The sequence below is a fragment of the Physella acuta genome, unplaced genomic scaffold (assembly GCF_028476545.2).
Source record: "Physella acuta isolate Inbredline_101_S28 unplaced genomic scaffold, ASM2847654v3 ptg001167l, whole genome shotgun sequence".
Taxonomy (NCBI): Eukaryota; Metazoa; Mollusca; class Gastropoda; family Physidae; genus Physella; species Physella acuta.
In genome coordinates this window covers 235,136-260,932 of record NW_026732684.1, presented here as the reverse complement: position 1 = coordinate 260,932, position 25,797 = coordinate 235,136, and the positions used below count along the sequence as shown (strand labels likewise).

At 40.7% G+C, this 25,797-nt stretch overlaps 1 protein-coding gene across 3 annotated transcripts; it reads right to left on the bottom strand.

Annotated features, from left to right (window-relative positions):
- Positions 1-877: 877 nt before the first annotated feature.
- On the bottom strand, positions 878-25,277 carry LOC131956668 (mucin-2). Of its 3 annotated transcripts, none has more exons than XM_059321210.1 (5): positions 25,127-25,277; positions 22,026-22,085; positions 12,240-12,417; positions 9,144-9,269; positions 878-6,552 (listed from the first exon to the last, which is right to left on the bottom strand). In XM_059321210.1, exons 3-5 carry the CDS (start codon positions 12,355-12,357, stop codon positions 3,437-3,439), a joined length of 3,360 nt encoding a protein of 1,119 aa, XP_059177193.1. In that variant the 5' UTR covers positions 12,358-12,417; positions 22,026-22,085; positions 25,127-25,277; the 3' UTR covers positions 878-3,436. The 3 variants fall into 3 exon arrangements, with proteins under 3 accessions (XP_059177193.1, XP_059177194.1, XP_059177195.1); XM_059321211.1 differs by having other exon boundaries at positions 25,131-25,277; XM_059321212.1 differs by lacking the exon at positions 25,127-25,277 and adding an exon at positions 24,698-24,782.
- Positions 25,278-25,797: the final 520 nt, after the last annotated feature.

Here is a 25,797-nt window from a genome sequence, read left to right as displayed (position 1 = left end):
GAGCAGAGTTTCTTCCAGGCATCTCTTCCGGGGGGGGGGGGGGGGGGGGGGGGGGCCAAGCCCCCCGAAATTTTTTTACCGCCCCCCCCCCCCTCGAACGAAATGAAATTTATATAATTTATATAGAAAATATAAACTTTTAACAGTGTCCGCCCCTCCCCCCCCGAAAACTTCAAGTGCCCCCCCCCCCCCCGGAGAAAAAAGTCTGGAAGAAACACTGACCACGAGCAAAATGGCGGGTTTTCACGTTATATAAACATGCTCAACAAGTCGTAGAATCTAGATAATTCTATCTAGATCTAGATAATTTCAAACCTTCATTAATTTATATTAATCTTTGTTTGGCTAATTTAAGATAAAATTTAATTTGAAAGTTACTACTACTAGACTTAGATCTAGATCTATGCGCGTAAATCAAGTTGCATAAGGAGACTAAAGTATTAAACTATAGTATAAAAAAACATCTGTGACGTCACGAGTTAAATAGCTAAATTGTCAGTGTAATCGGCTTGCATGCGGGTGGCACGGGTTCTAGACCAATACGTCAATGATAATTTTTTATTTTTTAGGTGTGAATGATAAAGTTGCCTATCTGAACTTGATGGGATACAGGTCAGGTGAAGTAGAGTTAATCTGTTTCTTTGTCCTAAGCATATGAAGGGATAGTGTGGTCAGAGACATGCTCGGCTGGAATCGTTTTTTTAAACGATAAAAACATGTTGTCTGAGACTTGGCGGGACACTGGGCAGGTGAAGTAGAGTTGAGTAGGTCACCTGTGACGTCAGTATATGAAGGGATAGTCCGATCCAGCCACATCTAAAGCAAGCATTTATTCTGCTAAACGTCTCGTAAACACAACATCACAAAGCTATTGGGTGCTTTTTTTAATGCCATATTTTCTAGATTTCACAAAAGTCACAACAGAAACAGCTAATAATGAATATATGTATAGAGAGATTTTGATCATTCAGTCCAAACCCTGATCCTGTCATTCACTATCAGCACAGTGGTGGACATACAAGCCGGCCAATTATTCCAGGCTACCAGAGTCAACCCAGCTCTCACATTCGTTCAATGCTAAGATCTCACTTGGCATATGGCAGATCTCACATGGCATATGACAGATCTGACATGACATATGACAGATCTGACATGGCATATGACAGATCTGACATGGCATATGGCAGATCTCACATGGCATAGATCGTTTTACAACCAAAAACACAGATCTTAGTACAAAATGGCAAGAAAAAAATTCCGGTCTTCCAAAAAGATTTGTCCGCATAGAAAAAAAATTGTACACAAAAGTTGACCTGCACAGGACAGATCTGTCGTGAGTGACCTACTCCAGATCTCTCGTGAGTGACCTACTCCAGATCTCTCGTGAGTGACCTACTCCAGATCTCTCGTGAGTGACCTACTCCATTTGACTAGGTTGGCGGTCTTGTGCAAGTCAAAATATCACAGATTGAAACAAAAAATAACGCAGTGCTAGATACAACAATGGCCCAAAGTGTAGCGTACAACAATGGCCCAAAGTGTAGCGTACAACAATGGCCCAAAGTGTAGCATACAACAATGGCCCAAAGTGTAGCATACAACAATGGCCCAAAGTGTAGCATACAACAATGGCCCAAAGTGTAGCGTACAACAATGGCCCAAAGTGTAGCATACAACAATGGCCCAAAGTGTAGCATACAACAATGGCCCAAAGTGTAGCGTACAACAATGGCCCAAAGTGTAGCGTACAACAATGGCCCAAAGTGTAGCGTACAACAATGGCCCAAAGTGTAGCGTACAACAATGGACCAAAGTGTAGCATACAACAATGGCCCAAAGTGTAGCGTACAACAATGGCCCAAAGTGTAGCATACAACAATGGCCCAAAGTGTAGCATACAACAATGGCCCAAAGTGTAGCATACAAAAATGGCCCAAATTGTAGCATACAACAATGGCCCAAAGTGTAGCGTACAACAATGGCCCAAAGTGTAGCATACAACAATGGCCCAAAGTGTAGCATACAACAATGACCCAAAGTGTAGCGTACAACAATGGCCCAAAGTGTAGCGTACAGCAATGGCCCAAAGTGTAGCGTACAACAATGGCCCAAAGTGTAGCGTACAACAATGGCCCAAAGTGTAGCATACAACAATGGCCCAAAGTGTAGAGTACAACAATAAAAGCCTGAGTGTACTTTACAAAAAAGACCATAGCTGTACACACATAAAACGGATGAGACCAATAAATTATTGACTATATTTACATGTAGGATGGTGCAGTCCGGAACTAAAAAAAAAAAAACTTTCTTACAATTTCAGTTGAAGGAAATCAGAATACAGAGATCAAATATTCAAAAGCTAGCAAATAAATGTTGAAAAGTGTCCTATTCAGTCCTTCCACATCGGCAGGTTATTTAGACAAGATTCAACAGACCAGTCATAAGAACAGCCACGGTACAACAGCATCAGATCTAGTAGTTCTCAATGACATCAGTTACTCTAAAAGACTATCTAGTAAGTAGTTGACTGCCAGGGCCACACAGGTGATGACACAAGCACTAGTTTTCTTCAGGGCCACATCTAGCGCTCCAATGTCTATGTGGCAAGCACCTATGTGGCCAGGACAGCAAGACATCAATGTAAAAGCTACAACATTCAAGTTGACAACAGCAAAGGTGGGATCTTCATCATTCAAAGGCTAGCTCACTTGCTTGTGTGGTTAGCTAAATTGGTAGTTAGGTTAGCTAAACTGGTAGTGTGGTTAGCTAAATTGGTTCTGTGGCTGGCTAAATTGGTTCTGTGGCTGGCTAAATTGGTTATGTGTCTAACTTAACTGGATGTATGACTGACTAAATTGGCTGTATTGCTGTACTGTAGAAGAGAGAAAGTCTTCCTCAATGCTTGTATAGATCTAATCCTACAAGTGTAGAAGCAAACTTTGTATGGCAGGAGACTGAGCTAGTCCTAGCACTGCAGAAGATGTGGCACCCATGATCATCAAGGACAGTGATCAATGATCTAGACAAGAAATGTATCATGCAAACAATACTCAGATCTGGTAAAAATGTGTAGAGGCCCATCAAATATCTGACATGCCATCAAAAATCATGGGTAGCAAATAAAAAAAAACATCCATAGCTTGCCCTGGCTACAAGTCAGTTCTCAGGTAAAACTGTGTATCAAAGGTTAAAAATGTTTGATTGTGTTCAAGCGCTGGTTATCCACTGGTTCACCAGGCTGACATTGTGACCAGATACCGACAGGAAAAATATTGCACCAAAGACAAGAGGCTACACAACAGAGCAGTCTCCAAGTTCATGCCAGTTACAAAACTCTCTTTTGTTGCATCAAACTGACTCCAGAAACTGGGCAGACACAGGTTTCCTCACCATCTGCCAAGAAGATGTCTGTCCCACTCAACTTTTTGGGCTGACCTTAAACTAAGACCATCTCCAACAAATTTTCTTTCATCAAGTCAGAATACTGCTGACCAATCCCTTCCTTCTCTTCTGAAGTTGGTGATGAAGAGGAAGATGTTGATGTAGAAGATGTCACTTCTGGAGCCCTACTGTCAATGATTGACAGTTCCTCGTGTTCAGGTAATGGGGTAGATTTTGTCCCATTCAGAGTCCAGTCACAGGTCTCCAATGTTCCTGAGCTAATGGCTGGCTCATTAGGCTGGTAACTGGCTGGGGCAACCGGTTCAGTTGACTGGTAACTGGCTGGGGCAACCGGTTCAGTTGACTGGTAACTGGCTGGGGCAGCCGGTTCAGTCAACTGGTAACTGGCTGGGGCAACCGGTTCAGTCAACTGGTAACTGGCTGGGGCAACCGGTTCAGTTGATTGGTAACTGGCTGGGGCAGCCGGTTCAGTTGACTGGTAACTGGCTGGGGCAGCCGGTTCAGTTGACTGGTAACTGGCTGGGGCAACCGGTTCAGTTGACTGGTAACTGGCTGGGGCAACCGGTTCAGTTAGCTGGTAATTCACTGGGGCAGCCGGTTCAGTTGACTGGTAACTGGCTGGGGCAACCGGTTCAGTTAGCTGGTAATTCACTGGGGCAGCCGGTTCAGTTAGCTGGTAACTGGCTGGGGCAGCCGGTTCAGTTAGCTGGTAACTTGCTGGGGTAGTGTCCTGTTGAGTAGCATAAAGCTGAACTTCAGTTTTGACATCAGTGGACAAGCCCAGTTTGGTGTCCATATGAGAGGAAATGCTAGGGCAGTGGGCAGCTAGCAGGTCACGAGTTGTGCTGGTCATGGTTGCGTAGGTAGTTGTGCTGGCAGCATACAAGCTGGAGGCAGCCAGACCAGCTTCCTGTGTGGCAGGGGCATCTAACCCAAAACATCTGGTTACTGCTGAGAGAAGGGGGGTGCTGGCTGTCATCGTACTGTTGGTCACATGACCAGTTGGGTGCATGAAGTCAGAACCTGCGGCTGGGATATGATCTGAATTGTTGGTCACATGACCAGTTGGGTGCAAGAAGTCAGAACCTGCGGCTGGGATATGATCTAAATTGTTGGTCACATGACCAGTTGGGTGCATGAAGTCAGAACCTGCGGCTGGGATATGATCTAAATTGTTGGTCACATGACCAGTTGGGTGCATGAAGTCAGAACCTGCGGCTGGGATATGATCTAAATTGTTGGTCACATGACCAGTTGGGTGCATGAAGTCAGAACCTGCGGCTGGGATATGATCTGAACTGTTGGTCACATGACCAGTTGGGTGCATGAAGTCAGAACCTGCGGCTGGGATATGATCTGAATTGTTGGTCACATGACCAGTTGGGTGCAAGAAGTCAGAACCTGCGGCTGGGATATGATCTGAACTGTTGGTCACATGACCAGTTGGGTGCAAGAAGTCAGAACCTGCGGCTGGGATATGATCTGAACTGTTGGTCACATGACCAGTTGGGTGCATGAAGTCAGAACCTGCGGCTGGGATATGATCTGAATTGTTGGTCACATGACCAGTTGGGTGCATGAAGTCAGAACCTGCGGCTGGGTCTGAGTTGAAGGTTAGGGCTAAAAGAGACTCAGGTTTGTAGGTAGACGACTGCATGGGGAAGTGTGGTGCCAGTCTCTCAGACATGTCTACAGAGGCCACAGAAGGCATGTATGGAGTTCTCAGGCCTTGCTGCTGGCTCTCCAAGGACTGGACACAGCTGGGCGTGCTGTGACCCAGTGACTGGACACAGCTGGGTGTGCTGTGACCCAGTGACTGGACACAGCTGGGTGTGCTGTGACCCAGTGACTGGACACAGCTGGGTGTGCTGTGACCCAGTGACTGGACACAGCTGGGCGTGCTGTGACCCAGTGACTGGACACAGCTGGGTGTGCTGTGACCCAGTGACTGGACACAGCTGGGTGTGCTGTGACCCAGTGACTGGACACAGCTGGGTGTGCTGTGACCCAGTGACTGGACACAGCTGGGCGTGCTGTGACCCAACAATGAGGTCGGTGTCATGTGAAACTTGAGGCTGAAACTGCCTGGCCCAGACAGGTTGGCAAATGGGCGAGCACCATCGGGGGAGACATCACTCATCTCAGAGTAGGAGCTGTCGTCATGGTCAAAGTACATGGAGGTGGTGTTCTCTGCCTGGTAGACCTCCTCCTCCCCATCATGGAAGAGCAGCATGTGCTGGCTGGGCTGGGGTAGCAGACTCAGGTGGTGGCTGGAGCCCTGGTAGCTGGACTGGCTGCTCAAGACAGCGCTCATGGCTCGCTGCTGTTGCTGGCGCTGCTGGCTCACCATAGAAAACTTGACGTCATGCATCATGACATTGCACATGTCAGTGTTCTGACAGTCCCGACAGCTCCCCCTCTCATTACTGTTAAACATGTTGAGGTCAATAGACTCCACCTTCTTAGCCTTGAGACGGCTCTTGAGGACCAGCTGCCCCCCAGTGCTGGCTCCACTGCAGCTGTCTGCAGAGTTGTCCGTCAGCTCCCCTTCCTCACAGTTGGCCCCCACGACATCAATCTCTATGTTGGCTGACTGGGTGGCTGCGCTGTCTGGGCACTGGGAGCGCTCCAGCTCCAGCCGCATCAGGGTGTGGATGAAGTGCGTCCTGACCCTGATGGGGTTGAACTCAATCCTGCCTGCAGGGTTGCCACAGCCATCCTTGGTGCAGCCACAGGGAAAGGACAGCCTGTCCACCTGACACTGGATGCCAGCCAGGCTGCAGGAGCAGGTCGCTGGCTCACACAACATTTTACAGTCACAGCCACAGATATTGCGGGACACGCGAATGTCTCGACACTCGTCTTTCTCTTCATTGTCAATTTTCTTGACACCAGCCGTACGCAGTAGGACGCGGCGTTGGCGAATGGGAAGAGGTTGCAGGAAGTAGTAGTCATCATACTCACTGTCACTCTCACTGGCTGATGAGATGTCCTCATCCTGACTGGGACCACTGGAGGCTAACAGAGGAGATGGGAACATTTTACCCTGACGCCTCTGTTCAGCCAGTATAGCTCGGTGGATTCTCTTCTGCTCTTTGGTGTAGTCAGACAGGCTGAAATCTCTTGTGAAACTGTGGCGCTCTGACATGCCTGGGAATATACAACAGACAAATAGAAAATCTCTGCTGGTCACTAAAATATACCTAAAGAAATCTATAAACAATCTCTGCTTTTTCTAAAAAAAGCAAGTTTACTTCTTTTACTTTTTGTTGCATTTAAAAGTAAAAGCTTATTATAAAAAGCATTTTTACATTTGTTTTATTGCCATTTTAATTAAATTGGTAAGTCAATATTTGAGTTAGATTAAGGTTTGGAAAGTATTCATTAGATTATGACTAAAGAGGGCAGTATCAACCTAACAAGGTAAAATTGACAAAAAATCCACCAAAACAATAAAACTATTAATAATAAATCCACAAATAATGTAATGACATTTTAAATAATTCTTCCCAACCATGAGACAATAAGCATTTCAATTTTTAAAAATTCAAGTTGTATTAGAATAGGAAAGTTTTAGCTGCACCCCCAGATACATCACATTAGGCAGGTTTATATCAACTTTCAAATGATTAGCTTGTTGGTTGAAATATTGCTTATAGAGGAGTAGCCAATAAATAAAATATGATTTTTTTTTTTAAAAATCCAAAATTTTATTTGTCTTGTATATGAGCTTACAGTCATGCTTTATCATAACTGTCGTATCAGTTACCTGTGTCAAAATTTGTCTACAAAATCACTACATTAGAAGTGGCTCAAAAGTGAATTACAAAATCAACACCCAGAAAACAGAGAGACAGGTCTGGTGACATGTGGTGAGACAGGTCTGGTGACATGTGGTGACATGTGGTGAGACAGGTCTGGTGACATGTGGTGGGACAGGTCTGGTGACATGTGGTGGGACAGGTCTGGTGACATGTGGTGGGACAGGTCTGGTGACATGTGGTGAGACAGGTCTGGTGACATGTGGTGGGACAGGTCTGGTGACATGTGGTGAGACAGGTCTGGTGACATGTGGTGGGACAGGTCTGGTGACATGTGGTGAGACAGGTCTGGTGACATGTGGTGGGACAGGTCTGGTGACATGTGGTGAGACAGGTCTGGTGACATGTGGTGGGACAGGTCTGGTGACATGTGGTGGGACAGGTCTGGTGACATGTTGTGACATGTGGTGGGACAGGTCTGGTGACATGTGGTGGGACAGGTCTGGTGACATGTGGTGGGACAGGTCTGGTGACATGTGGTGGGACAGGTCTGGTGACATGTGGTGAGACAGGTCTGGTGACATGTGGTGGGACAGGTCTGGTGACATGTGGTGAGACAGGTCTGGTGACATGTGGTGAGACAGGTCTGGTGACATGTGGTGAGACAGGTCTGGTGACATGTGGTGAGACAGGTCTGGTGACATGTGGTGGGACAGGTCTGGTGACATATGGTGAGACAGGTCTGGTGACATGTGGTGGGACAGGTCTGGTGACATGTGATGAGACAGGTCTGGTGACATGTGGTGGGACAGGTCTGGTGACATGTGGTGGGACAGGTCTGGTGACATGTGGTGGGACAGGTCTGGTGACATGTGGTGAGACAGGTCTGGTGACATGTGGTGGGACAGGTCTGGTGACATGTGGTGGGACAGGTCTGGTGACATGTGGTGGGACAGGTCTGGTGACATGTGGTGGGACAGGTCTGGTGACATGTGGTGGGACAGGTCTGGTGACATGTGGTGGGACAGGTCTGGTGACATGTGGTGAGACAGGTCTGGTGACATGTGGTGGGACAGGTCTGGTGACATGTGGTGAGACAGGTCTGGTGACATGTGGTGAGACAGGTCTGGTGACATGTGGTGAGACAGGTCTGGTGACATGTGGTGGGACAGGTCTGGTGACATATGGTGAGACAGGTCTGGTGACATGTGGTGGGACAGGTCTGGTGACATGTGATGAGACAGGTCTGGTGACATGTGGTGGGACAGGTCTGGTGACATGTGGTGGGACAGGTCTGGTGACATGTGGTGGGACAGGTCTGGTGACATGTGGTGAGACAGGTCTGGTGACATGTGGTGGGACAGGTCTGGTGACATGTGGTGGGACAGGTCTGGTGACATGTGGTGGGACAGGTCTGGTGACATGTGGTGGGACAGGTCTGGTGACATGTGGTGGGACAGGTCTGGTGACATGTGGTGAGACAGGTCTGGTGACATATGGTGAGACAGGTCTGGTGACATGTGGTGAGACAGGTCTGGTGACATGTGGTGGGACAGGTCTGGTGACATGTGGTGAGACAGGTCTGGTGACATGTGGTGGGACAGGTCTGGTGACATGTGGTGGGACAGGTCTGGTGACATGTGGTGAGACAGGTCTGGTGACATGTGGTGAGACAGGTCTGGTGACATGTGGTGAGAAAGGTCTGGTGACATGTGGTGGCAATAAAAGATACACTCTTGTAACATGGTGCAATCAGCTTCAGAAGGTCTCAGAAAAATTCTGCTTTCTTATAATTGACAAACAAATGAAAGAAGAAATGCTAGACAGGGCAAAATGATCATTTTTCTTGACACAATCATTTTTCTTGACACAATCATTTTTCTTGACACAATCATTGTTCTTGTGTGTAAATCATCAGATCCACTAATTATTAGTAATTAAATATGAAAAAATTTGATCAGCAAAAACATTTTTTTTTACCTAATGTAGATCCACCTTCACTAGGTACACATGTAAAACCTTGTCTGCGAGGGAAATAATAAACAGTTACTCCTTTAAAGTTGACTTTTTTCTTCATGCGTTTTGGTGCAGAAGGTCCAGAAGCAACTGAAAGATATATACACATTTACAATAGAACAAAATATAAGTGATAGGTGTACACATTTACAATAGAACAAAATATAAGTGATAGGTGTACACACATTTACAATAGAATAAAGTATAAGTGATAGGTGTACACACATTTACAATAGAACAAAATATAAGTGATAGGTGTACACACATTTACAATAGAATAAAGTATAAGTGATAGGTGTACACACATTTACAATAGAACAAATATATGTGATAGGTGTATACACATTTACAATAGAATAAATATAAGTGATAGGTGTACAGACATTTACAATAGAATAAAGTATAAGTGATATGTGTACACATTTACAATAGAACAAAATATAAGTGATAGGTGTACACACATTTACAATAGAATAAATACATGTGATAGGTGTACACACATTTACAATAGAATAAAGTATAAGTGATAGGTGTACACACATTTACAATAGAACAAAATATAAGTGATAGGTGTACACACATTTACAATAGAATAAAGTATAAGTGATAGGTGTACACACATTTACAATAGAACAAAATATATGTGATAGGTGTACAGACATTTACAATAGAATAAATATAAGTGATAGGTGTACACACATTTACAATAGAATAAAGTATAAGTGATAGGTGTACACACATTTACAATAGAACAAAATATAAGTGATAGGTGTACACACATTTACAATAGAATAAAGTATAAGTGATATGTGTACACATTTATAATAGAACAAAATATAAGTGATAGGTGTACACACATTTACAATAGAATAAAGTATAAGTGATATGTGTACACATTTACAATAGAATAAAGTATAAGTGATAGGTGTACACACATTTACAATAGAATAAATATATGTGATAGGTGTACACACATTTACAGTAGAATAAATATATGTGATAGGTGTACACAAATTTACAATAGAACAAAATATAAGTGATAGGTGTACACACATTTACAATAGAATAAATATATGTGATAGGTGTACACACATTTACAATAGAACAAAATATAAGTGATAGGTGTACACACATTTACAATAGAACAAAATATAAGTGATAGGTGTACAGACATTTACAATAGAATAAATATATGTGATAGGTGTACACACATTTACAATAGAATAAAGTATAAGTGATAGGTGTACAGACATTTACAATAGAACAAAATATATGTGATAGGTGTACAGACATTTACAATAGAATAAAGTATAAGTGATAGGTGTACACACATTTACAATAGAATAAAGTATAAGTGATAGGTGTACACACATTTACAATAGAACAAAATATATGTGATAGGTGTATACACATTTACAATAGAATAAATATAAGTGATAGGTGTACACACATTTACAATAGAACAAAATATATGTGATAGGTGTATACACATTTACAATAGAACAAATATAAGTGATAGGTGTACACACATTTACAATAGAACAAAATATAAGTGATAGGTGTACACACATTTACAATAGAATAAAGTATAAGTGATAGGTGTACACACATTTACAATAGAATAAATATAAGTGATAGGTGTACACACATTTACAATAGAATAAAGTATAAGTGATAGGTGTACACACATTTACAATAGAACAAAATATATGTGATAGGTGTATACACATTTACAATAGAATAAATATAAGTGATAGGTGTACACAAATTTACAATAGAACAAAATATATGTGATATGTGTACACACATTTACAATAGAATAAAGTATAAGTGATAGGTGTACACACATTTACAATAGAACAAATATATGTGATAGGTGTACACACATTTACAATAGAACAAAATATAAGTGATAGGTGTACACACATTTACAATAGAATAAAGTATAAGTGATATGTGTACACATTTATAATAGAACAAAATATAAGTGATAGGTGTACACAAATTTACAACAGAACAAAATATAAGTGATAGGTGTATACAAATTTACAATAGAACAAAATATAAGTGATAGGTGTACACACATTTACAATAGAATAAAATTTAAGTGATAGGTGTACACAAATTTACAATAGATCAAGGCTAGAGTCAAGGTTAGAGTCTAGTGTGGAACTGTATCAAGACTAGAGTCTAGTGTGGAACTGTATCAAGGCTAGAGTCTAGTGTGGAACTGTATCAAGACTAGAGTCTAGTGTGGAACTGTATCAAGACTAGAGTCTAGTGTGGAACTGCATCAAGACTAGAGTCTAGTGTGGAACTGTATCAAGACTAGAGTCTAGTGTGGAACTGTATCAAGACTAGAGTCTAGTGTGGAACTGTATCAAGGTTAGAGTCTAGTGTGGAACTGTATCAAGACTAGAGTCTAGTGTGGAACTGTATCAAGACTAGAGTCTAGTGTGGAACTGTATCAAGACTAGAGTCTAGTATGGAACTGTATCAAGACTAGAGTCTAGTGTGGAACTGTATCAAGGCTAGAGTCTAGTGTGGAACTGTATCAAGGCTAGAGTCTAGTGTGGAACTGTATCAAGACTAGAGTCTAGTATGGAACTGTATCAAGACTAGAGTCTAGTGTGGAACTGTATCAAGACTAGAGTCTAGTGTGGAACTGTATCAAGGTTAGAGTCTAGTGTGGAACTGTATCAAGGCTAGAGTCTAGTGTGGAACTGTATCAAGGTTAGAGTCTAGTGTGGAACTGTATCAAGACTAGAGTCTAGTGTGGAACTGTATCAAGGTTAGAGTCTAGTGTGGAACTGTATCAAGGTTAGAGTCTAGTGTGGAACTGTATCAAGACTAGAATCTAGTGTGGAACTGTATCAAGGTTAGAGTCTAGTGTGGAACTGTATCAAGACTAGAGTCTAGTGTGGAACTGTATCAAGACTAGAGTCTAGTGTGGAACTGTATCAAGACTAGAGTCTAGTGTGGAACTGTATCAAGACTAGAGTCTAGTGTGGAACTGTATCAAGACTAGAGTCTAGTGTGGACTGTATCAAGACTAGATACCTTCAGGAGCCAGCGCGTCTGTACTACCAGCACTACAGTTGCTATCATCACTCTCTGAATGGCCATTACAAGGAGTGGTTCCCTCTCCTAGGCTGGCATCAAATTTCCTCTTCAACATGATGACTGTTGTATTCTCAGCTATTTTCAGCCTTTACTTCTGGTCATGGTTCAGTATAAGCTGAAAAAGACAAGGTGATTTCATAAGTACCAAATGTCAGGTGTCATGTGGTTCCTGTGTCAAAACTTGTCAGGTGTCATGTGGTTAATGTGGAAAATGTGTGGTAAAGCAATAAGGCTCCCAGAAATACTGACCACCCGATAAATTAAAATGTCATTAATTAGGACCATGACAATCAGGCAACTGCCACAATAAACCAGCAAGAACTGTGTATGAGACCCACATGACATGATGGCACTAGATGGGCCAGTCTCCATACACAATAAACCAGCAGGAACTGTGAATGGGACGCACATGACATGATGGCACTAGATGGGCCAGTCTCCATACACAATAAACCAGCAAGAACTGTGCATGACATGATGGCACTAGATGGGCCAGTCTCCATACACAATAAACCAGCAAGAACTGTGTATGAGACCCACATGACATGATGGCACTAGACGGGCTAGTGTCCATAGTGTAGCTCGTGTCTTATTCATATGGATTTCTGCATCGATGGTTCTACAAAAATCGCCAATGATATAGAACTAAAGAGCACATTACACCGTACAGTACAGGAAATCATCCACTTTGTAGTAGCAACAAATATTTCAAGCTACCGTGTATTATTTCTTTTAAATCATCGCTACCAAACCCTCTATGAACTTGGCCAGTTTTTCTACTTTAAACTATGCCTATACTTTTTCTACTTTCAAACTATAGCCTACCTATACTTTTTCTACTTTAAACTATACCTATACTTTTTCTACTTTAAACTATACCTACACTTTTTCTACTTTAAACTATACCTATACTTTTTCTACTTTAAACTATACATATACTTTTTCTACTTTAAATTATACCTATACTTTTTCTACTTTAAATTATACCTATACTTTTTCTACTTTAAACTATACCTATACTTTTTCTACTTTAAACTATACATATACTTTTTCTACTTTAAATTATGGAAGGCGAGGCGATTTGGTGCCGTGTGGAATGGTAGGTTCGGAACCCGTCGGGTCTGTCTGTTCTGTCTTAACTTGGACTATATTCTGTACCTTTGTCTACCCTTGGCGTTGAAATATCACTTTATATTTATATTGCTATTTAAATTATACCTATACTTTTTCTACTTTAAACTATACCTATTCTTTTTCTACTTTCAAACTATAGCCTACCTATACTTTTTCTACTTTAAACTATACCTATACTTTTTCTACTTTAAACTATACCTATAATTTTTCTACTTTATACCTATACTTTTTATACTTTCAAACTATACCTATACTTTTTATACTTTCAAACTATACCTATACTTTTTCTACTTGTAACTATACCTATACTTTTTCTACTTGTAACTATACCTATACTTTTTCTACTTGTAACTATACCTATACTTTTTCTACTTTAAACTATACCTATACTTTTTCTACTTTAAACTATATCTATACTTTTTCTACTTTAAACTATACCTACACTTTTTCTACTTTAAACTATACCTATACTTTTTCTATTTTAAACTATACATATACTTTTTCTATTTTAAACTATACATATACTTTTTCTACTTTAAATTATACCTATACTTTTTCTACTTTAAATTATACCTATACTTTTTCTACTTTAAACTATACCTATACTTTTTCTACTTTAAACTATACATATACTTTTTCTACTTTAAATTATACCTATACTTTTTCTACTTCAAACTATACCTATACTTTTTATACTTTAAACTATACATATACTTTGTTGACACTGGCAGTTAGAACAGACAAAAACAGCAATGAGAAAAAAAATTGAGTTTGATACAAAGTGAAGGGAGTGTTTAGGGCATCGGACAAAGCTGAACATGGCATGGTGGAAGAAAACAAAAAAAATTAGGAAATTTTCTTCGGATAATAACTCAATGTTTTATCTACTTTTTATCGCAGTTAAGCAGCTTCATACTGTTACTGTACTAATTAATTGTTTAATGAAGTTAATATTTTAAATACAAGAAGTTTATGTTACTCTAAAATAACATTGAAAGTATTGTCTAATTGCAATTTAATGTTTACCTTGTAACAACTTTTAAAAAAAAATTACAATGTAACAAAAGTAGCAATTAAGTTTTATTTACCATTAAGCTAATTTAAACTGTACTAATCTAGTGTACATTCTAGATGTACTCCTGTTTTCAATTTTAAATAGGGGGCCTAATGCCTTATATTCTTTTAAAGATAGGATTGGTAAAAATATGTCTAGACTGTAAAGAGCCTAGATTAAGATTAGTTACAATTTGAAAGTTTTAGGTTCATGTGATGGAAAAATGAAATGGATCAGGTTAGCTAAGATTAGAAAGGGTCTGATGTGTGAACCAAAGTTAATCATTTTGATAGCCAAGCCACATCGATATTTATGTTTTTTTGGAATAGCTGTAAATTGTTAGGGGTCATCCACGTTTTTTTGACGATATTTACTTCCCTCTCTCCTACAAAAGCCAGACTCCCCCCCCCCCCATTAATGACGCCACACCTCAGCCAACAAATGCTCCCCCCCCTCCTCGAATTGAATTTTTTTCTAAAATATTGACTGAGGTCGACCAACAAAGTGTATTTTATTCAATTTCTATTACAATGTTTTACAATAGTTAACTAAAACGCGTAATAGTGGCTAAAATGCAGTAGTTTCTAACATTACTTTTTTAAAATACAAAAAAATGATGTTACACCATCTTACGAGTGTGACGTTATTTATGGAAGACCCCTTATTAAAAATTTAAAAACAGTCTGAACTTATTTTTTCCTCCACAAACAAGACACGGTCGTAGTCACGTTGAGTTAAGTATTATGTTTTAGTCTGTAGGCATACGCGGCATATGTATTGCGGGAACAGCTATTTGAAATTGACTGTGACGTCATTTTTTCCCCCCACAAGCAGTACTGAACACGTACTTGGGGTCAAGGTGAGGTCACAAGAGCCACCGTTACTACGAGGTGGGGCGGGTTAGCCAGTCCTCATAGTCACCTTTTGCAAGGATTTCAATATTAATTTGAGATTGCGAAATAAAATAGAATCAGAGAGAAACTGTAGATTTAGGCGGGTTAAAATACCGATAGATAAATTAAGCTATATCAATAGCTAGATTACCAGGCTTAAGAGATGTAAGTTGCATTTGAATAACTGAATTATTTTAGATTACCTTTTCCCGTGTTTTTAATGAAAATATCAGCGGAAAATTAGGACTAAAACAAATTGTGCTGTGAAAAAGTCCGCCGAAATTCCGAATCTTAATCTACATTTAATCTAATTTAATGTCGGCCCTTTCAGTAGAAGACATTTCCGGTTTGTTTTTCCTAATTTTTAAAACTTCGTAAAAAATCGACAAAAATTGAAAGTCAGCGAAAATTAAATCAGCGGAGGAAAATCGCAACTGAAACGGAAAAATCGGTTTCCGCTCAAATTCGGAAGTCACATCCCTGTTGTAAATACGATCGCTACACCCAAAAGAAATAAAAAGAATAATTAAACACAAACAAACGCAAATGTGGTCTGTCACACACCCTCACTACATTAAAGACGATGGATATTATAATTTGACACGAAAACAACAATACATAATCTTTCGACTTAGAACAGGCCACAACAGACTAAATCAACACATGCACAAAAAACTGAAGGTTGGGTGTAGCGAAATGTGCCCTTGTGGCAAGGCCCCGGAAAACACGGAGCACGTACTCCAGGATTGTACTCTGTATAGCCAGGCAAGAGGCAGACACTGGCCCCAGCCCACCCCACTCAGGGAAAAATTATATGGGACACCTGACAAACTGGAAACCACAGTCCGGTTTGTCCATGAAGTTGGACTTGTTGTCTGAATCCTCCACCATATTCAAAAATTAAGAACGAAGAAGAAGAAGAAGAAGAATACGATCGGCACACCTATTTCAACATGCTTGTGACCACAGGACTTCGATCAACTCTACTTGTCCTGCACTACAGACCGGCCTGTGTGACGGGAGTGGTGAGCGAGGCGAGCAGACGTGTGGGCGGTGGTGCCAACAAGAGCTCACGCTCAGCCTCTATTGATCGCACACAGATGCCTGCCACAGCAAACCTTGAGAGCTGGCAGCAACACATCAAGTCTTGGCCAGACCATCCGCCTGCCTACTGTAGCCTACAGATCTAACGTGTTGGTGACCTGTAGTAGCCTACAGATGTAACATGGTGGTGACCTGTAGTAGCCTACAGATGAAACATGGTGGTGACCTGTAGTAGCCTACAGATGTAACATGGTGGTGACCTGTAGTAGCCTACAGATGTAACACGTTGGTGACCTGTAGTAGCCTACAGATGTAACATGGTGGTGACCTGTAGTAGCCTACAGATGTGACACGTTGGTGACCTGTAGTAGCCTACAGATGTAACATGGTGGTGACCTGTAGTAGCCTACAGATGTACCATGGTGGTGACCTGTAGTAGCCTACAGATGTAACATGGTGGTGACCTGTAGTAGCCTACAGATGTAACATGGTGGTGACCTGTAGTAGCCTACAGATGTAACATGGTGGTGACCTGTAGTAGCCTACAGATGTAACATGGTGGTGACCTGTAGTAGCCTACAGATCTAACATGGTGGTGACCTGTAGTAGCCTACAGATGTAACATGGTGGTGACCTGTAGTAGCCTACAGATGTAACATGGTGGTGACCTGTAGTAGCCTACAGATGTAACATGGTGGTGACCTGTAGTAGCCTACAGATGTAACACGTTGGTGACCTGTAGTAGCCTACAGATGTAACACGTTGGTGACCTGTAGTAGCCTACAGATGTAACATATTGGTGACCTGTAGTAGCCTACAGATGTAACATATTAGTGACCTGTAGTAGCCTACAGATGTAACATATTGGTGACCTGTAGTAGCCTACAGATGTAACATATTAGTGACCTGTAGTAGCCTACAGATGTAACATGGTGGTGACCTGTAGTAGCCTACAGATGTAACACGTTGGTGACCTGTAGTAGCCTACAGATGTAACATGGTGGTGACCTGTAGTAGCCTACAGATGTAACATATTAGTGACCTGTAGTAGCCTACAGATGTAACATGGTGGTGACCTGTAGTAGCCTACAGATGTAACATGGTGGTGACCTGTAGTAGCCTACAGATGTAACATATTAGTGACCTGTAGTAGCCTACACATGTAACATATTAGTGACCTGTAGTAGCCTACAGATGTAACATGGTGGTGACCTGTAGTAGCCTACAGATGTAACATGGTGGTGACCTGTAGTATTTACAGATGTAACATATTAGTGACCTGTAGTAGCCTACAGATGTAACATGGTGGTGACCTGTAGTAGCCTACAGATGTGACATGGTGGTGACCTGTAGTAGCCTACAGATCTAACATGGTGGTGACCTGTAGTAGCCTACAGATGTAACACGTTGGTGACCTGTAGTAGCCTACAGATCTAACATGGTGGTGACCTGTAGTAGCCTACAGATGTAACATGGTGGTGACCTGTAGTAGCCTACAGATCTAACATGGTGGTGACCTGTAGTAGCCTACAGATGTAACATATTAGTGACCTGTAGTAGCCTACAGATGTAACATGGTGGTGACCTGTAGTAGCCTACAGATCTAACATGGTGGTGACCTGTAGTAGCCTACAGATCTAACACATTGGTGACCTGTAGTAGCCTACAGATCTAACACATTGGTGACCTGTAGTAACCTACAGATGTAACACGTTGGTGACCTGTAGAAGCCTACAGATCTAACACGGTGACCTGTAGTAGCCTACAGATGCAACATGGTGGTGACCTGTAGTAGCCTACAGATCTAACATGGTGGTGACCTGTAGTAGCCTACAGATGTAACATGGTGGTGACCTGTAGTAGCCTACAGATGTAACATGGTGGTGACCTGTAGTAGCCTACAGATGTACCATGGTGGTGACCTGTAGTAGCCTACAGATCTAACATGGTGGTGACCTGTAGTAGCCTACAGATGTAACATGGTGGTGACCTGTAGTAGCCTACAGATGTACCATGGTGGTGACCTGTAGTAGCCTACAGATCTAACATGGTGGTGACCTGTAGTAGCCTACAGATGTAACATGGTGGTGACCTGTAGTAGCCTACAGATGTACCATGGTGGTGACCTGTAGTAGCCTACAGATCTAACATGGTGGTGACCTGTAGTAGCCTACAGATGTAACACGTTGGTGACCTGTAGTAGCCTACAGATCTAACATGGTGGTGACCTGTAGTAGCCTACAGATCTAACATGGTGGTGACCTGTAGTAGCCTACAGATGTAACACGTTGGTGACCTGTAGTAGCCTACAGATGTAACACGTTGGTGACCTGTAGTAGCCTACAGATGTAACACGTTGGTGACCTGTAGTAGCCTACAGATCTAACATGGTGGTGACCTGTAGTAGCCTACAGATGTAACATGGTGGTGACCTGTAGTAGCCTACAGATGTGACATGGTGGTGACCTGTAGTAGCCTACAGATGTAACACACTGGTGACTAAAGTATGTTGAAACCTTTAAAACACTGAAGTGACATCAGCAGAAATATTTTTTTAGCCTCAGCTGAATCGATAAAATCTTCACTTATTTTTTTTTACATCACCACTAACTAAACGGGTGTATAGGCCGATGTTTGACATTTATAATTTTACAGGGTGGAGACCACAAAGTTTAGAGGAGAGACCACCAAGTTTAGAGGGGAGACCACCAAGTTTAGAGGGGAGATCACTAAGTTTATTAGAGAGGGGAGACCACCAAGTTTATTACAGAGGGGAGAGTACCAAGTTTATTACAGAGGGGAGAGTACCAAGTTTATTACAGAGGGGAGACCACCAAGTTTAGAGGGGAGACCACCAAGTTTAGAGGGGAGACCACCAAGTTTAGAGGGGAGACCACCAAGTTTAGAGGGGAGACCACCAAGTTTATAACAGAGGGGAGACCACCAAGTTTATTACAGAGGGGAGAGTACCAAGTTTATTACAGAGGGGAGACCACCAAGTTTAGAGGGGAGACCACCAAGTTTAGAGGGGAGAGTACCAAGTTTATTACAGAGGGGAGATCACCAAGTTTATTACAGAGGGGAGAGTACCAAGTTTATTACAGAGGGGAGAGTACCAAGTTTATTACAGAGGGGAGACCACCAAGTTTATTACAGAGGGGAGACCACCAAGTTTATTACAGAGGGGAGACCACCAAGTTTAGAGGGGAGACCACCAAGTTTAGAGGGGAGACCCCCAAGTTTAGAGGGGAGACCACCAAGTTTATTACAGAGGGGAGACCACCAAGTTTATTACAGAGGGGAGACCACCAAGTTTATTACAGAGGGGAGACCACCAAGTTTATTACAGAGGGGAGACCACCAAGTTTAGAGGGGAGACCACCAAGTTTATTACAGAGGGGAGACCACCAAGTTTAGAGGGGAGACCACCAAGTTTATTACAGAGGGGAGAGTACCAAGTTTAAAACTGTAAAGACCACGAAGGATTGAAAAGCCTAAAGTTCATCAAGTTTTGACTTCTGTGATGTGTGTATGTGGGGGTAGAAATCTAGCGGTTAAGGGGGGGGGGGTCTACCAAACAGATGATGAAGACAAAAGTAAATGAGTAGCCCTATAATAGGATAAAAATAACGCAAATAAATGATTATGCCTATAATAGGATGAAGACAAATGTAAATGAGGAGGCATATGAGGGTAAGCTCTTTAAGCTGACAGAAACTTGTATAGGGTCGAGTAAATATTTGGATCTACTTCAATTAAAACACTGGGAAATTTGAGGGAGGTTGACTCTAGTCAAACAATGCACTTGTTTTGAATGAGAGACTTTGCCAGAATGTTGTAGGCATTCTGGAATCTGTTAGTGCAGGAAAATGTGAGCACGACCGGGGAATCAATAAAGTATTGATCTCTGTAACTTGTGATCAGGCTGTGATGACAAACATTGCTGGCATCTTTTTTCACCACACACCCCTTCATCACATTCAAGACACAGCACATATTGTCACATTCAAGACACAACACATATTGTCACATTCTAGACACAACACATATCATTGTCACATTCTAGACACAACACATATTGTCACATTCTAGACACAACACATATCATTGTCACATTCTAGACACAACACATATCATTGTCACATTCTAGACACAACACATATTGTCACATTCAAGACACAACACATATTGTCACATTCTAGACACAACACATATCATTGTCACATTCTAGACACAACACATATTGTCACATTCTAGACACAACACATATCATTGTCACATTCAAGACACAACACATTTTGTCACATTCTAGACACAACACATATCATTGTCACATTCTAGACACAACACATATTGTCACATTCTAGACACAACACATATTGTCACATTCTAGACACAACACATATCATTGTCACATTCAAGACACAACACACCTCCAACATCACATTCAAGACAATACACAGCCAACATCATTACATTCAAGTCAAGACTCAACGCACAACCTCGTAATCACATTCAAGACACAACCCCAGTACCACCATAACAATTTTAAACACAACCACTACCACCATCACTATAGACAATAACCACTACCACCTTCACTATCTAACCACAACAACCACTACCACCATCTAGACACAACAACCACTGCCACCAACACTAGAAACAACAACCACTATCATCATCACTATCTGAACACAACAACCACAACCACTACCACCAACACTATCTTACACAACAACCACTACCACCAACACTATCTTACACAACAACCACTACCACCATCACTATAGACAATAACCACTACCACCTTCACTATCTAAGCACAACAACCACTACCACCATCTAGACACAACAACCACTGCCACCAACACTAGAAACAACAACCACTATCATCATCACTATCTGAACACAACAACCACTACCACCTTCACTATCTGAACACAACAACCACTACCACCAACACTATCTTACACAACAACAACTACCAACTGAAAATTAAGATTAAAGAAACAGTGGGCTATGCTTGGACTAAGTATTATTGTATTCGTCTATTAGTATTAGGTGTAAGACAATATAAAGAAAGGTTTAGGAAAAAACAGTAGTAAATCTATACAAATTGATATATAAAAATACAGTTTTAATTGTACAGTATATGAATTATTATCTCCTGAACTTGAATTATTAGAAAAATGCTTAGGTATTTGAATATGGTGAGGAACAAGATATCAATGGTGTCAAGCAATTTAAAATACTGATAAAATTATTTTTATTCTATAAATACTGATGGTAAACTATATTGTATTAGATGGTTGTTTTTTAAATCCACACAGAGAACTTCCCCTTGCACTCTCCCCTAGAGTCATCTTGTCCAATGCACACATTAGGGACTGCAACACCCCACAGATTAGGGACTGCAACACCCCACAGATTAGGGACTGCAACACCCCACAGATTAGGGACTGCAACACCCCAATGGACACATTAGGGACTGCAACACCCCACACATTAGGGACTGCAACACCCCAATGGACACATTAGGAGGGACTGCATCACCCCCTCCCTAATTTCTAGATGCTCATGTTAACTACTGCTTACCTTAAAACAAGTGTGACATCATTCAGTAAAAAACAGGAACATGATTGTTGGAGACATTCACTGAAACAAAACAAATCATTCTGAAAGAGCTAATCAAATACTGGTATGAAAAACAGACAAATGGGTTTTTTTTTTACATTCTAAGAGTATTGGGCCCATTATCTAATCCCATGATTTTTTATGTTTAAATGCACGGGGTGACAATAAAAAATGTATCTAATTTTATTAAAATGTCTTCTTTTTTCCAGTTTTATAGTAAACTTGGCCAATTACAAGTGCAGAGAGGAAATTAGTTTGTAGTCAACCAATGTTGGCTAAAGCATACCATGTGATGTGGTGCTATTTATCTGGGATGTAGTACCAAAGGCCAACTGTCATAAGGCCAGCAGTCAAAAATGTTGAAGGTGACAACTGACATAGCATACAATTTATCTTACTAGGCCTTTTTTCTCTAAGTTGTACTTTGCATCATTATATAAATACTAAACATGCCTGTAATTGGGATGTGTTGTTTTATAAAACTTGTTGGCCTTATGGTTTGCCTGCCTTCTTATTTCCTTTCTGACTTTTGTCAATGTAAGCCTTTTGTTGGGATCCCAATCATCTGACCTGGTAGATATTATATTATCTATGGTTAAAATAATGTCTTTTATGATTAATATTTACCACAAGCCGACCCACTGCTTAGCGTACGCTACTATTCACTTGTTTTATTTTCTACTTTTCAGTAATTATTAATTTGTGAATTTGACACTATCAATGCTGTGACTGAAAATATTTTGCTTTAAAAGACTATCAGTATCTCTTGAAGGATGATTATTATCCTCACCAGTGAAAGCAGCTGTGACCACAGTTTACAGACAACAATGAAAAGACCAAGCAGAACTTTTTACCTGCCCGTAGTTTCAAATCATTTTAAAACTAAATTATCAACCCCAAATAGCATTCACTAATTCCATCCCGGCTCTACGATTGTGAACATTCTGCGTGAACCACGGCTCTCCGGGCTGGTAGGGGTGGTAGCGATATGATCTGTTGCACATGCCTGGAGAGCAGGGGGTGGGAGGAGGGTTAGACAGTCATCTTTCGTGTGGGGTGGTGTCCATGTAGAGAATTATATGTATAGATTTCCAATTATCTTATTTTTTTCTTCATGTAGATCTATTTTCACCCTTGCAAGTTGCATGGGTAATTATAGTTTTATAATTTTTTGTCTTTATTAATGTGCATCTTCTAATTAATAATTACAAATTAAAACCATGATTTTTAGATCTAGTTTACAATAAAAATTGCCTCATATTATAAATTGTTTCTGACAGATTTCCCACTATATATAAATATATACAGACTATATATAGCCTAGATAATTATGCTTCGGGTGAGTCCATTTGGGGGGACGGGACACCACAAACTGACATAGTTTAAGAATAAGAATATAGGATTAATACATACAAATTATAAATGTCAATATTGGGATCCATGTATGTAGTTTAGGCCACTGGTAGTCTAGGATTAAAACTAGATTTAATCTAGATCTAGTTAGGCTATAGATCTAGGTTTACATCTTAGTACAGTTAATAACTAAATATGAACCTAGATAGACTGTCCTAAACTATAAGGCATAAGTCTAAGTAATATTTTTATAGGGCTACTTATTTAAAATACTAGATCTACTAAAATCTATTCTAGGTCTAGATCTAGAATCTACACACTCTACTCTCAGTGGCGCCACTAGGTCGGGTGTCTCCTGGTGCAGAACTTCTTGGTGTCAATCCCCCCCCCCTCCCCCAGAAACAAAGTATATTATATATATAATGTGTGTGTGTTTGTGTCTGCCTACATAGACCTATAATTTAATTATATACTGCATACGTGTACATGTATGTGTATAAGCTTTTTTCACTAGGTGTCACCCCACTAAATGGTGTCACCCCACTCTACACAGACTCAACAGTCTACTCTAATCACTAAACTATGGCTATGATCACATGATGGTGAGGGGTCGGCGTGGTCGAGTCGGTAAAGCTCATGGTTGCTAAACCGAAAAGTCTCGAGTTCGAACCCTCGGGCAGATGAGGCTCGTTAGCTGGGGACAGCCACTCTTCTAGGAGAGACAACTCCAAAATCAAACAACTGCTGCCTTGTAGTTTGTTCTTGGTTGGACAAAGGCTATGGAAGCAAATCCAAAAAGAAAAGCAGGCTGAAATCGGAGTCAATGGCCTCAATGGCGCAGTTGACACGTAATCCTTAATTGTGTTGGAGGCTTGGTCGAGTCGGCAAAAAGCTCATGGTTGATAAATTCGAACAAAGTCTGGAGTTCAAACCCACTGGCAGATAAATCTCGATCCCCTTCCACACTAATAATTAAGAACGAAGAAGACATGATGGTGCTTTACTTAATGCTACTAATTAATAATTTTAGTCTGATTAAGTTAAGGCTTAAGGATAGACTCTAGGACACTCTAGTAGACTAGACTCTAGGCCTCTGCTCTAAGTCCTCCTAGATTCTAGATCTAGGGGATTCTAGATTTAGGCCTACTTACTACTTTATCTAGAATCTAGATATCTAAATCAAGAATCTACTTGATTTCTAGATCTAGATAATTGAGATATCTAGATCTAGATTCTAAATCGTATAGATCTAGAGCTAGATTAACTAGAGATCTACTCACCACTTTTACAGGCCTAGATCTAGATCTAGAAATCTAGACCTAGATCTAGCTACACCGTAGCTACTCCAGTAGCTAGACTCCTGATCTATTTTAGATCTAGATCTAGAGATATAGATCTAGATCTAGATAGATTATACTTATAGAGATATAGATAGAGTCTAGATCTAGAATCTAGATCTAGATTGGATAGAAGAATCTACTAATATCTAGAAATCTAGATTTAGAATAGATCCTAGATCTAGAATCTAGATCTAGATCTAGATCTAGCTATAATCTAGATTCTAGTCTAGATCTAGAGGTGGGTTAAGAAATTAGCAGACAGTCTGCGGAGGTATTTTTTTTTTTCAAGATTATCATATTGTGAGATAAAGTGTTGAGGCGCATTCCAAAGCTACGTAGTTACGAATACTGACCTATAACCGGACTTACCTACATAGATGTGGTGTTGGTGTCCCAGGGATTGGGGTTGGTGTTGAATTAGGGTCAAGTTCACGGGTTACAGATGAATTAATCGTTTTAAGTTGCAGGTCTTAATAATCGGTTGACCTTTCTTCCGCTCCAACTCTCAGTGCCTGTTCACTGCATTGTAAGCTCACGGGATATATTATCATTAAAATATAGTACCATAGTTTTTATGATATAAAAAAGACATCTGTTGAAATAGAAGCGTAATTTGCTTGCTAATTTAATATAACTAAATGGTGTGCAGAGTCATTATTTTATATCCCGTTAGAATATAATTTTACTAAACAATATTTATATAAAATTAGTTCGCAGCCCTTTGTCTTCTTCCTGCAAGTTAAGATATGTTGACGTCACTATGGCAGAACTGGGTTGCGAAAGTAGTATGCCAAAAATAGAGACATTGACGATTAGTCCGAGAGATAATCCAACTCTTCCTTTCGCTGTTTGAGTACTTTGCACACTTTTTCCCAATTTTTTGTGGCTTCTTTGAAAGGTTTCTACCAATGACCATTTAAAAATAATAGTAATGTGTAAACAACTAACAGAAATAGACCCTAGGTAAGAGGTCATTTCTATTTTTAGACGTTGATTCTTCTGCGGTACTTTCCCATTCATTCATATTTTAAGTTGCCGCC

What these genes read in the sequence shown, in the direction of transcription:
- LOC131956668 (XM_059321210.1), bottom strand. Translation starts at nt 12,357, where the DNA reads ATGTTGAAGAGGAAATTTGATGCCAGCCTAGGAGAGGGAACCACTCCT. An exon ending in AGACGCGCTGGCTCCTGAAG is followed by an intron (nt 9,270 to 12,239) that starts GTATCTAGTCTT and finishes TATATCTTTCAG; the next exon opens with TTGCTTCTGGACCTTCTGCA. An exon ending in TGAAGGTGGATCTACATTAG is followed by an intron (nt 6,553 to 9,143) that starts GTAAAAAAAAAT and finishes GTATATTCCCAG; the next exon opens with GCATGTCAGAGCGCCACAGT.